General features: G+C 41.7%; 1 protein-coding gene across 2 annotated transcripts; it reads left to right on the top strand.

Annotated features, from left to right (window-relative positions):
- Positions 1-113: 113 nt before the first annotated feature.
- zfand4 (zinc finger, AN1-type domain 4) lies at positions 114-12,442 on the top strand. 2 transcript variants are annotated; one of them, XM_041050429.1, is made up of 10 exons: positions 114-435; positions 1,891-2,204; positions 3,700-3,775; positions 4,444-4,511; positions 4,659-4,845; positions 5,209-5,356; positions 5,773-7,023; positions 7,937-7,991; positions 10,487-10,604; positions 11,333-12,442. In XM_041050429.1, the coding sequence occupies exons 2-10, from the start codon at positions 2,021-2,023 to the stop codon at positions 11,466-11,468; spliced, it is 2,223 nt and encodes a 740-aa protein (XP_040906363.1). In that variant the 5' UTR covers positions 114-435; positions 1,891-2,020; the 3' UTR covers positions 11,469-12,442. The 2 variants fall into 2 exon arrangements, with proteins under 2 accessions (XP_040906363.1, XP_040906364.1); XM_041050430.1 differs by lacking the exon at positions 114-435 and having other exon boundaries at positions 2,062-2,978.
- The last annotated feature ends 1,170 nt before the right edge of the window (positions 12,443-13,612 follow it).

The following is a 13,612-nucleotide window of genomic DNA, read 5'->3' as shown; positions in this document are numbered from 1 at the left end:
AGTAACTAACTTTGACGCTGGGTGTTGACAAAGGGGAAATTGTTGCCCCGCCCACCTAATCATTCGTGGTGCCGATTGGTTCCTTTTGTCTGTCAATCAAGTAGCATCACAAAGGTGTTGTTCAGCAGCCTTTGACAGGTAATGATGTTGCCAACAATGGGACCACGGTGGCCGACCGCGATAGACAGTTTAGTTTGTTCCGTGTGTAGTTTTTAGGGTGAAACGTGATGAGTTTAGTTTTAAATCTAACGTTTCCGTCGACAGCTACAACGGACGGGACTGGACTGAAGTCCGTGGATGTAGCCTAGCAGCCTGCTAGCCAACCACCGAGGAAGGTAGCCATTGTTTGAGTTGTTGGCTAACATGGCAACGAAAGCTAACGCTAGTAGCGTCGGATAGACGGGCTTCACCGCCGTATTATCGGAGAAGATACTGGTAAGCAGATTTTTTTAAAAATATGTAACTCTCGTCAGCATTAATTGCCTCGTTAAAATTGGTATGTATAAATCCTGCTTGTGTGACCTTTCTTTGCTAACGTTAGCCGCTGGAATTGTATCGAGACGCTTGCCAAATCCATTCATCTCCGTTGTCAGGCAGCTAGCTGCGGAACCAGTTCATCTCTTTTGCCGACCTGACCTGGTCAACCAATTTTTGTGTAAGGTTAAAATATAGCTAGAGAAAATCTGCACATAGCGTCGAGTGTAACATGACAGCATAACCGTTTTCTTTAGAGAACGGCCTGTTATGACAACCCTTCAGCGTCTGAATGGGTACACCTCAGGCCTCGTATACTAACAAAATAGAGCCAACAATCAGCTGGACAGCTCATCTTCAGTGTTGTATACCTCATTTGCGGGTTTGAGTGAGTCACTTGAGCTCCTGTCGGGCCCCAGTAAAGTGGAAATTCTCACTTTAAAGGGTCGGTGTGTTGTAAGTGCACTGCACGGCAGCTTGTGGACAGCTGTACACATAAGGACAATATATTACATTAATCTCATCAGTTCCAAATATTAAACGTATAATGGTTCGCAAACTGTAACCTGTATTCTTCTGTTGTTTCTACATTTAAGTGGTGGAAGGGCTTGCACACATAAAGCAAAGTGTCCAGGGTTATATGACCTATTATTATTTCCGATGTTGAATCCGACATATCTTCCTTCTTCAAAATAAATAAAAGCCTGACTGGACTAACCTGCCTCTCATACAGAGTGCTATAAGATATTGGTAAGTCACCCAACACAAGGTGATCTGTCAAAGGCTGCGGTCAGGCACAGGACACCTCACACCATGGATGGGCTTATGTAACACACCTGATCTTCTTGAATTTTGGCCAGGGCTTTAAATGCTGCTCTGAATGTTTAATAAGACAGCTGCCACGTGTCTGCTGCCACTGATACATGCCCTTGTTCTAAAACAATTGCTCCTCAAAAGCATATGACAGTTTCACTCTCTAGGACAGTATTTTTATTACTCATGAACATATTTTTTGTAACTTTGCCTGTTCACACAGGTCCATCCTGTCTGTGTAGAAGCATCGCTCAGTTGTTCTGTCAGTCATTACATGAATACAGTGGTGTATTTCCCTCAACACAGAATATCATTGTGTCTTCACTTAAATGCAGTTTCATACAGGGCTAGATTGAAATGTCCAAATCATGCATTCATGTGTAACCAAAAATGACTTGGCTATCATAGGTCAGCTTGTGACTGATGAGTCAACTTGTAAATGTCAGATTTCAGAGTGTAGGCCATCAAAAACAAATTCTCAACCTCTGGTAACGACATGCAGTGTAAGTAAGACACTGGGTTGCAGGGGCTGGTAGTTGTTAAATTAATCACACCTTCTGAAGAGTTATGATAATCATGCAAAGCATTTGTTTCTATTTACAGCAGTGGTCATCCTGCAGGATGTGTGACGGTCGTGAGGCCAGTGAGCAGTGCCTGTCCCCCTCTCCCTCATCTTGGGCTAACCCCCCCATTTCACCGTCTCCCTGAATTCTCTGTCTTCCAACCTGCCAAGATGACCGACAGGAAGGAGCCACCATTCTTTAATGACGACAGTGCGGGAGCTTTTCATTACAAGATCCCTTTCTATGACACTATGGAGCTCTTCATAGAGACCCTGACAGGGACCTGTTTTGAGTTGCGTGTGTTGCCCTTCGAGGCTGTCATTTCAGTCAAGGCAAAGATCCAGAGGCTAGAAGGTATAAAGCTCAGTAATGTTTGGTTTGCATGCCATCGTTTGCATGTTGTTAAGGAATTTCTCCATATTTAATTGTATTGCATTTTATGGATACCTCCTTTGGAATACTACATATTATTTGCATACTGTCATACTATTAGTTTGACCATTTTGTTTGGTCTGTTCAGTCTCCTGAGATGTGCTTTGTATACAGTTACTCTCAAAGTTATATTTTTATGTTTGAGCTGTTGACCTGGATCAGAGCTGCTTAAGTTGAATGTAAGGTAAAAAAAGAATAAATAGAAAGGTCATTGTTACCTTCAAATTTAGAGCACTTTGAGACTTACTGTCAGTAATCACCTTGGTCGCTGTTGAGTAGGGCTGTTTTTATTTGAAATTTAAACTGTTCTCTATTGGCAGAAATTAAATATTCCATCTGCAATGGTCTGTCCTAATTTTAAATTCAGTGTTTAAGCAAAACAGGCCATTCTTTGTACTCCTGCAGTGGGCTTGGAAAAATGATCGTCACTCTGACCCATCGCATGCGTTGCTTTTGTTGTTCTCTTAATTCATACAAAATGGAGGAAGCTGTTGAGGCATGATGAATCACACCACTGAACCGTCCCAGAAGTAAATTGTGGCTGTACTTTGGATTCAACTCACAGAACGGGAACAGTCAAGCAGCTGCCTGAGAATATAATTACCACAGCAAATCTGTGGACTCACCTTTTGGCTTGGCTCCAAAATAAGACACTGGAGAAATCTGCAAAATCCATCCTGCGGTTTAGTTTAGTGGGTATGTGGGTTGAGATCACTTATTATTTATCCAATTTTTTTTTTGACTTTGGCAGTCCTCTAAGGTTGCTTTCTTGTAGATCAAGATGACCTTCCATATCGACATTCTTTGCAGCTGCTTTCAGTTCAGTGGTCAGAAAGGCCTCTCTGTGCTCTGCGTGCGGAGGTGTGTCAGCCAACTTTGTGTGTTTGTGATGGAGCATACCACTCTGCAATGAAGGGACCACTTCTCATTCACCAACACTGGCTCACCTCCTGCACAGAGTCAGCAAGTTCACTCACCGTGGGCACAGAGACCTTCCTCACTATGCATACACTCCATCTCATTCCAAGGAGTAGCTCTAGAGAGCCTTTGTATTCATTATGCTGCATCCTTCTACTGAAATATTGCTGTTTTGGTGTCATTTGCCATTATATTAGATACAACTGTCATGTATTTGACAGTTTTAGCTGTAAGATAAGTTGACTTTATGGTGTAGGAACACTGTAGTGCATCAGCAAGTTTTTAAAATTTGATTTGTTTTTGTTGACAATGCATCTTTTCTGTGATTTGCTGTTTTTCAGCAGTTACATAATTTGGGCTTTAGGGGGCAGAAATGAATCATCTTAAGTGGTGTGTGTGGCTGCTTCTGTTGGTAGCATTCCCATCTCACCTGACTGTCAGATTAGTGAAGGTAGTCTGTGAAATAAGAACAAGTTTTTCCCTTTTCCTGTCTGTGAAGGTATCCCTGTTGCCCAGCAACATCTTATCTGGAACAATCTGGAGCTGGACGATGAACACTGTCTACATGACTATGGGTAAATCTGTTCCTCCCAACCTTCTTTCTCTCCTACAGTTACCAGTAATGTTTAAAAACAAGCTGTTCACATTTAGAATCATTTGCATGTGCACTTTAAAAGCCTTCCTGCTGTGCTGGGGAGTCAGTCTTAATTTAATTGAGCAAGTTGTAAATAAGCCAGTTGTTTAGAGCTGGATGAGACAAGTGACATACCGGCCATATTTAGAGAGCTTGTCCCTCCACTCTTGTCAGTTTATGAGATGCAGACCTCACCCTCCAGTGCTCTGCTGGCTGCAGATGGTGTATTGTTATGAATGCTTGTCACTTAATTTTCCACATGAACAGCCTCTGGTGAGATCTTGCTAGGCGCGCCTATCACACTGCAGCATGCTTTTCAAGTTTTAGAAGCAGAGGGAAAGTGTAGGCAATGAAACATCTGCTCATATGAAACAAATGTTCCAGTGGAATTCCCAGTCGTGCACAAGTTCATCTGGAAATCATCCTGACCCTCAGAGTGCTGTTTACTTTAGATCAGAGCCTGCCTCGGAAGTAAAGCATTTTACCCTAAATGTAAATTTGTTGCCTACTGTTATTTACATTTCTCCCATTAGAGTTACATACACTGGGTTATGGGTTATGATACTGTTCATTCTGCTCTAGTGATCATCTTTCTGTTTGTATTTGCAGAATTGCAGAGGGCTGCACTTTGAAACTGGTCTTAGCTATGAGGGGAGGGCCAATTAACACCAGGAGAGGTAAGGAAAACACTGAGGAAATGTGCAGTCACATGATTGCTGGACATTTCTAGTTTCACATCATATCAAAATATGCTTTTCTGAGTAATTTCCCCAACACATTAGGGAAGTTAAATATGGTGTTCTCTGGCTTTAACCTTTTGTCAGTAACCATGGAGGATCCTATCAAAGAGGTGGCTGACCTGATGGAGAGCACAAAGGAGGAGGGTTGGGAGAAAAGCGTGGCCAACAAGCAGGTCACATTTGTGGTCTATCGTGAGGGTGACCAGCTAAACTTCTTCCGAGTGGTCGACAGGGGAGATGGTACCCTGACCCCCCTGTCTGAGTCTCTGAGGTTGGGATATTGTCATAATGTCTATGTTTTTAGTGCAGTTATGCTATTGTTATACTGTTGACTGTCAAAATACTGTAACACATAAAAGGAATTGGGGCAGGCAGTTGCCAACATTGATCACTGTCAAACATACTATAACAGAAACATCATAAATTTCGGTTCAGGGGATTAAGATTGGCACAGAGGGAAAAAAGCACAAAAGAGGAACCATCAGAATAGATATGTATAATTGTGCAGCCATGTAGAGTTGAGTACTTAACGCTGTTTATTCAGTGATGTTATTCAGTTGTGGACTGCACATGAGGTTTTGCAGACCGCTTTCTTAGTTCACTAATAGTGATTTTTACCTCTCATATTTTCCAGTGGTGGCTCAGTGTACAATGTGTACACAGAGGAGGAGGAGGATGGAGAGACTTCTGCAGCTGCACAGCAGAGCCTTGAGAACTCCATCACCATGAACAAAATGAAGCTGCTCAAAGCCAAGATGGAGGACATGAACCTCAACAAGAAAGTAGGAGGCTACTGGGATCACAGAATTAAAGTTAAACTGCCTATCAGAGTGCACGTGTGGCCTAGGCACAATGTTAATTTTCACACCACTTTTAATGAAGACACGTAGAATACTGCTTATCGTAATCATAGACTAAAATGGTAGTGTGCAACCATTTTGCATAATGCAGATGCACTGCACCAAACACTAATTTGCATGTGTTTATAGGAGGGTAGAACGTTTCATCACACTAAACTCTACTTGCTCTATAATGTTTTTATGCTCATAATTTATTTATACAGGCATCTTAAATCAAGTGATGAGATAACCACCATGATTTTATAATTTTACAGGATGGGAGAAATGCTGAAAATGTACGGTATATTTGAGAGGTTACTGTGAAATAACCTGAATGTCTCTGTGTCTTTGTTTTCCAGCCGAAGAAGGCAGCGAAGGTAAAACCGTGGCCCCCTGTCAGCCCACATCCCTGCGGTGTCTCGCTAGGGCCCTCCAGCACACGACACCATCATCGCCTCTTTCGTTCGCTCCCCCCAATCAACCAGCCTCGGCAGTCAAATGCACAACTACCTCCAATCACTGACCAAGAAACCATAGACCGCTCCCCGCCCTCTGCTGCTGCAGCCTCTGCCCACTTGTCCATCCCTAGACGACCACCCCCCTCTTTCTCCTCACCTTCTTGTTATATGCTTCAGGAGGAGGAGCCATGGGAGACGTGCCCACCATTTGCAAAAATACGGCCCCCTCCTAAAGTTTCCCGGTTGGACATTGGCAGCACCAGGTTGATGAGGGACTGTGTGTACCCACAGCTTCCTCCACTGTGTACCAGGGGGCCACCTGAAGCTACCTTTGACTCAGCTGAACCTGCAGGGGAGGCAGTTGGGCTGGGTTTGTTGGAGGAAGCTACTGGACTGGTGGCACCAACACCCCCTGGAGCTCCATTTGGGGAGTTGTCCGACCCTCTGAGTCTGGATGTGTCCACCCAGCCAGAGGGAGGTCGACGGTCCCTCGAGGTTGGGGCTCAGCACCAGCTGCCCCTCTCTCCCTCACCACTTAGTACCTGGACACTTGGGACAAGTGACACTCTCACCAGCAGAGCTGATAGGACACAGCTTGGCTCATCTTTTCATATCAGTCCTCCCTCTCCATTACCCGCCTCTGCGTCACCTTCCACTTCTACCAGACTGCTGCCTCAGCATTTTGGTTCTACTCTCTGCTGTTTACAGCCCAACCTTCAAGCACAATCCTCCGCACAAGTGAAGCCAGGCAACACAGCCCCTCATTCCTCCACCACCTCATCAGCTCAACCGCCACGCCTTCATGGTGTTAAAGTGGAGTCACCTGGCAAGAGGCCAGAGCTTATCTCAAAGAGGGAAGCAAGAGACATCACTAAGTTGGCTAACCAAGCCTATAAGGAGCCACTGGGGCCTCTGAACAACTCTGAGCTCTTGGCTTCTCTCTCCACAAGGGCTCCAGATAACAGCTGCAGCAGCAGCAGGGGTGGCCTCGGAGAGAGTCTGGGACTTGCACTTGCTTTGCCTCCTGCCACTGCCACTGCCTCAGGACAGGGCAGCCACGGCTCCAGGCTGCCATCCATCCCAGCTAACAGGCTCCTTCAGGACGACCTTCTAAGACAAATGTCACCATTGCACCGAGCAGCCTCTTACATGGTGACAGTGTTTGCTATTAAGATTAGATTTGTGAAATCATTTTTAATGTTCGGCTTTGGCTTTGAGCTTCATAGAGTTTGAAGTCTTCAAACAATGTATTCTGTAAAATGCTCTCACTTAAAACGTAAGTAACGTCTGCTAGAACTATGCCCACCCCAACCCACAAAGGGAGCAAATGCTTAAGATAAAGTAGAGGGGGGTGATGTGAAACTCTTTGCAGTAACTGTCACATTATCTTTTTATGATATTCACTCAGTTTTTCACAAAATCACATGGTAAGATATCAGTCACATTCATCACATTAATTCTAATTGCTTTATTATTTATTTTAAGTAGACCAGAATGGTAGATATTCAAAAAATGCATACACTCTATTGTAAAGTATTTGAGATGCCTGGCTGTGACAAATTCCAATAAGGTCAAACTGATCAGTTATTTAAAGATAGGGAATTGTCAGTTAGGATATCATGAGTTTTGTCACAAGATGAGCTGATAATAGTATCTCCAAACCCTAGAGCACAGCACACAATACAATGATTAAAAAAAAGAAAATACCCACATACTGCTTCTCCATTCACACGGTGTGAAACAATTTCTAGTGAATTTTAATATATGAAAATGTATCGTATTTGCAGCATTCACATCACACAAACTTAGTACCTTGTAAATTAGATAATTTAGATACACAAGAAGAAATGCAAATATTAGTCATGATTGATAGAAAACAGCTAAAATATCACAATGCAGAGGCAAGGTCTATCAAAATCATCTTGACGTCCATCTTGTATTATTAGCATATTAGTATTATAGCACATATTTTTAAAAAATGTCTAATTTTCTCATGAGCTGAGCACTGCAGGCCGTTTTATTGATTTGCTCTAAAAAACATTTCATGTTGCTGTTGTTTACACAGGCCACCAACACTCTTGCGTCAGCTGGGGGAGTCATGACCTCATTCGGGAGAATAGGTAAGGGAGACGCATAAACACCTCAGTGTTACATACTAGTACATAAAGAAAGTGTTACATTGTGGTGGTTAGATTGGACAATGTGAGTCGTGGACTTTACAGCCGTGTGCAGCAGCGTATGCTTAAAGTTAGCCATGTCAGACTGCACACATTGTAGCTGTAGCTCTGAACTATGATGCAGTTCTTGGAAGGTGCAGTCACACAGAGGTGTTGTTGTGTGAAAGCCTGTACATGTTGTATGAGGGCTACAACAAAGCACCACAAGGGCTCTAAATATTAATTATTCCTGCAACTACAGAAGCAGCACGAACAACAGAAGGCGGCGGGCCTACACACCAGCACCCTCATTTATTTAAGTCAGCCACTGATATGCTTCGACTTCACAGAGAATATGGATAGATACACAATAAATACACAGATCAATACACTGAAGCAGTGAGCGAAGACTCAAGACTTTCCTTTATTACTGGATATTTTTTGATCAGCATCAGTGAGAATTTATTTGTGGTGGTCAACCTCAACAGACAGCTGCAAACAACACTGAACAAACCCAACTAATGATTGATGTTTCAGTTTGTCATTAGCAGCTGTGTACTTCAGGTTGTTGTGCAGAAAAGTGAGTCATCCCTCCACTAAGAGAGTGCATGTGCCCCCAACCATTTTTTTTCTCAAAGGGCTGCCTATATTTGACATCATTCATTCAGGACATCTACTTCAGTCTGATAAGAAGCATCCTCATGTAATGTAGCTTTACCACCACACTTTACTGTCAGGAAATGAAAGACTTGTTAATACTTGAGTTTTAATGGAGCTGTTTCAGGGAAAACCTATTTTTAGCATCATTGCATCATAAATGTTTCCAGGAAACGTCCTTGGAAATTATAAGGAAGGTACAGACCTTTTCATTGAAACACTTTGATAGAAAGCCATTGTGCTACACCAGCTTTCACAAACATCCCATTGAGCTCCATTAAAACATTGGAACATTTTCTTTTTGTCACCAGTGACTGAACGGCAGAGCAACAACACAGAAACAATAGTCAGCCTTTTCTGTGAAAACATCAATACTGACAGCAACTGAAACCAGCTTAGATTCTTTAAGTTGTCAAAAAAAAAGGTGTCTTTGTCTCTCTCGGCGTGTCTACAGTGCTGCCAAGTGAGCAGAAAGTGTACATATCAGATCTTCTTTATTTAATGAATTGGATAAGGATTGCAAGGTAGGAAAACTTCACTGGGAGAGCCCTAAATTAAATGTAATCAACTTCAAATTAAGTCTACTGCACAGCAGAATGTAGTGAATATATTTGAATCCAGTGTGTGCCTGTATGGTAGCAGATTACGGTGCACAAAACAAATAAAAATTCAATCCCACACCCAGCTGCTTGACGGCAGGCTTCCTGTACCTCCATCACAGAGCTGTCAGTTTTATCTGTATGTTCCCGTATCCCCACGGCTCACAAACTTAGCCGTGCTGCACGCTTCCTCTGGCATGATTATCACTGCTACAAGCTGACATAAACTAGTGTTCCCTGACTCAGGAAATGAAGTGTATTTTCTAAAATTATGACAGGATACTGGTTCGTATGGCAAAGCTATTTCCTAAAACCTTTTTCAAATGGAAACACACATAACTGACAAGTATTTGGACCATTTCAAGAGCATCACAGATTTGGTACTGTTTAGATCTAGTTTAATTGGCTGCAGTCATTCTAAAATGCACACTTTATTTTAAACCAAGCTTGAAATTAACTGTCAGAATTAACAAAGAAGCCATAGATAAGAAGACAAGAATGTAACAGCTTTGAACTTTTTGAGGGATTATTTCGAGGCAGGTTTTTTTTTTTTTTTCCTGTGGGTATCAGGTGACAGAAATTAATCAGACGTAATGCATGGTATGAAAACCCTCTCCATGTGCTCAGTGAAATCCCAATAAAATAGAAACTTAAATGGCTGACAGACTGACAGGTTTCAGTTAAGTGCAGAGAAACTTTAAAGCATGTTGGATTTCTGGTCACACTCCATGTTTGTGATGCCTCAACAGGTGTTTTGCCTTTTGACAGCTGGTGAAAATGGCTGCTTTGACATCTCTGCTGGGTTTTGGTCAGAAACACAACATGACTGAAAGTACTGAACAGAGAAGGGTGCATTTTTACCTCACTTGCATGATTCTGTGTTTATCCAGACTTTTATGGCTTCCTGATTACTGTGATGGATCTAGCTTGAGCAAATTTGCAGTCTGTGGAATGTTAAACAAGCACAAATGAAAGCAAAGGGCTTCATCAGAAAGCTGGATATTAGGAAAAATGCTCCTAATATCTCTTATGCTGTGTGCAGACATCAGGAATACTTAAAATGGTATGGTTTAAAGAAGAGGACCTGGCTACGTGATTGGACTGTGTAGATTTGGCACTGATAGAAACCATTTCACTGCACATTCAGTCATTCCACTCTAGCTCCTGTAAAGTAACTAAAAAAAATGTTTCCTCTACTCTCAGGGGCTCCAACTTACCACCTACCTCCAGTCAAGGCTCCCACAGGCAGCAAGAAGAAGAGCTCAAAGCACTGCTTCCTCTGTGGCAAGAAGACTGGCCTGGCCACCAGCTACGAGTGCAGGTACAAATGTCTCCAGCATTTCCACCAGCACTCTCTGTCTCACGTGCTTCTTGACTCTAAATCAGATCTCTCCCTATTTGGCAGTCTCATCCTTGAAGCATCCCTTTTAGTAGAAAGTGGTATTTTCCTAGTTCATCGTTTTGTCTGTCAGCAGTCCCTCCAGTGAAAACACGTTTCCGTTCGCTGCTCGTCCTGCCACAAGTTATTAGCTTTATCAGAGTTTCCCCCCGCACGACATCAGTCTGGATCACTTCCCTCTCTCAGGTCTTGTCCAGGCCGTACACATCGAATCTGATGCAACAGTATGTAACTCTAATCTCTTAACACTGGCCGCTTGAAGAGCATGAGTCATTTTAAAGGGTAGAGCTCTCTACTGTGCAAACGAAAAGACGAACTGATCCCAGTTCAGTCAGATGGTAAACTTGTGTGATTAAATAAGTAATGCAATTTACTCAGTATTAGTGCTCTCAAATGAAATACATTAGAGATCTGTAATAGCTTTGCTCTTTTTACTAATGGACTGATGTGAATAGATTAAAGCACATATAAGGGGAAAACTTTGCCATGGAGCAGTTAAACTAAAGAGGAAGTAATGTGGCTGCAATCATACAGTAGTCTTATGAGAAACGGACTGTATGATCACAAGAGGAATATACTATAAATAATTTTTTTTTTTTTTTTTTTTGCACAAATACTGAAATGTATGTTTATGTACATTTTTTTTTCAGGTGTGGTCACAACTTCTGTGCCACTCACCGCTACGCAGAGACACATGACTGCACCTATGATTACAAGAGTGCTGGACGGCGATTTTTGCAAGAGACCAACCCTCTTATCAGTGCTCCCAAGCTGCCTAAGATCTAGACCCCTCAACCCTCGCCTGTCACAAGGGACGGCCTAAAGAACCGCAGGTTAAACTGACTGAACTGAAGAGATTTTTCGCAGAGTCATTTCTAGCAGAAAGAAGGCACTTATTCACCACTGTGTGCTTTTTTTATCAGCCAAGTTTGCTTAAAAAATTTTAATTAAATGCTCTGTAAAGCCAAGTGTGAACAAACAAGAGTTGACTGAAATGGCACAGAACTAATTATCACCTCTTGACAATGTGAAAATGTTTATCCTCTTTATCTGTTACCTTGTTCTTTTTCCACTGTGTAAAAACAAAACAAAACAAAAAAACCTGTGCATGTATGTAGGTAGTTTTTGCTAAATATATCTGCTGCACGTTCAGACATATCTATTTTTAGTTTTGTAAGCCTTTTTTTAAAACAAAAAAAAAATAGGACCACTGATGACTTTTCATTCGACAAGTCTTTGACAGATGCACTTTAGAATGATCATATTTATACGTTTGACTTTCCTTATTGTGACGGGGAAGGATACTTACATTTCCGTGTTTGTCTTATGAAGTGATTAAGTTGTTGTCATCAAGATTTTTATATACTGCACCTCTAAACGTCTTTCTTACACAGGCACATACATACCGACGTCACTAATGAAATCTTACTTAAAAGAAAACAATACACCCTCTGACCGATGATATACTTAATATTTATTAATGAATTCTACTTATTTAAATTCAAGGTTGGTTTTAAAATAGCAAGTATGCAATGTGTGTAGGTGTGAATGTCAGTTGTAATCCATATGCCTATCAAGTACACTGTATTAGGATTGGGGGTGTGGTTATGGTATTTAAGATGTGTCTACAGTACGGTGGTTGCCATAAAAAAAAAAATCTTTTGTAAGTTTTTTTATTGCTCAGCTGTTGCAAAAACTTTAAATGCTGTTAAAGTATCTACAGGGGTTTGATCTAATAAAGTTTCTTCTAAGCATTTAGATCCAACGCTTGTCTAAAATTATATTTCCACTGACTGATTATCCATGAGGAATACAGAGTCCATAAGGAAGCACCTAGTTCACCCTCTTACACTTGGTCCTGCTATAATTTCCTCTCATTTATTTGCAGTGTCCTCAAGCCTTGCTGATGTGGTCCTTCCTTATTTGCACATTGAATGTTTGACCTTTGCTGCTCTCCCTTAATAGTTCTTATCACGTTGCTGTGAAGTAGATGGGAAATGGTTTCTTTTTAGTATCACTGACTCATTCTTGTCACATTGAGTACCCCGTCCTCCTGACTCAGACCCTCAGCTAGTTCCTTAGCAACAAGCGGAGTTAAACCCGTTGAACATTAGACCCCCCCACTCTCCTAATTCTAGCAAAGTTCGTTCAAATATAGTTGAGGGCAACATTTTGTTATTGTAGGTCTTCCTTCATTAGCTCAGCGTCACCAACCATCAGGAAAAACCTGAGTTTATCCTGAGTTAATGTGTCTGCTAATTTGTCACTGCATGAATCAACAGGTTCACACCTTTGATTAAAAACATCTGTAACTAAAACATGAGTGGACACATGAACTGGCAATTTGCTCTAGGATTGTGTTTTTTTGTGTATAAATGATAAACAGTAAATGTTGGATATTGCTTATGGAAAACAAGCTCTGCAAATACTTTTTTTTTTTTTTTTAAACCAAAAGACCAAACTTCAGATTCAACGCACGGTCAAACCTTTTAAATATAACTCTGATAGCACTGTTCACACACTGATTGATTCCACAGGGCCTGCACATTAATAATTTTGTTAGTGAGAGCACTTCAAAGCTGTAGTTTGTTTATATGCACACATGCCAAATACAAACTAATCCTGGAGAGCGAAGTGCAGATAATGTTGCAGTCAGTGAATCTGAGGACACTGTAATCAAAAACACAAATATGTTGTCTTTCTTTACTGGCGAGTCACTGAGTAGAGAGGTTCAAGTGAAGAGTGGGGGCACTGCTTAGTATCCACTTTGCTTTCATTTTGGAGGCTGTTCTTGAGCAACAGACAAACCTTGACCTGAGTCACGTCTCAGTGTTTTTATCCTCACTTTCCTCCTTCATGTTGTCTGGCTTTGATCCAAGATAATTGGGCTGTGGAGCATATACTGCTGAAACACTGCTTAGTCTTTCTTG

Source organism: Toxotes jaculatrix, chromosome 11 (assembly GCF_017976425.1).
Source record: "Toxotes jaculatrix isolate fToxJac2 chromosome 11, fToxJac2.pri, whole genome shotgun sequence".
Taxonomy (NCBI): Eukaryota; Metazoa; Chordata; class Actinopteri; family Toxotidae; genus Toxotes; species Toxotes jaculatrix.
Note: the sequence above shows the minus strand (reverse complement) of the source record. Positions and strands in the feature narration are given on the sequence as shown.

Coding starts and splice junctions, on each gene's coding strand:
- zfand4 (XM_041050429.1), top strand. CDS start 2,021: ATGACCGACAGGAAGGAGCCACCATTCTTTAATGACGACAGTGCGGGA. Junction 4,512..4,658: donor GCCAATTAACACCAGGAGAG/GTAAGGAAAACA, acceptor ACCTTTTGTCAG/TAACCATGGAGGATCCTATC. Junction 7,992..10,486: donor GACCTCATTCGGGAGAATAG/GTAAGGGAGACG, acceptor CTCTACTCTCAG/GGGCTCCAACTTACCACCTA.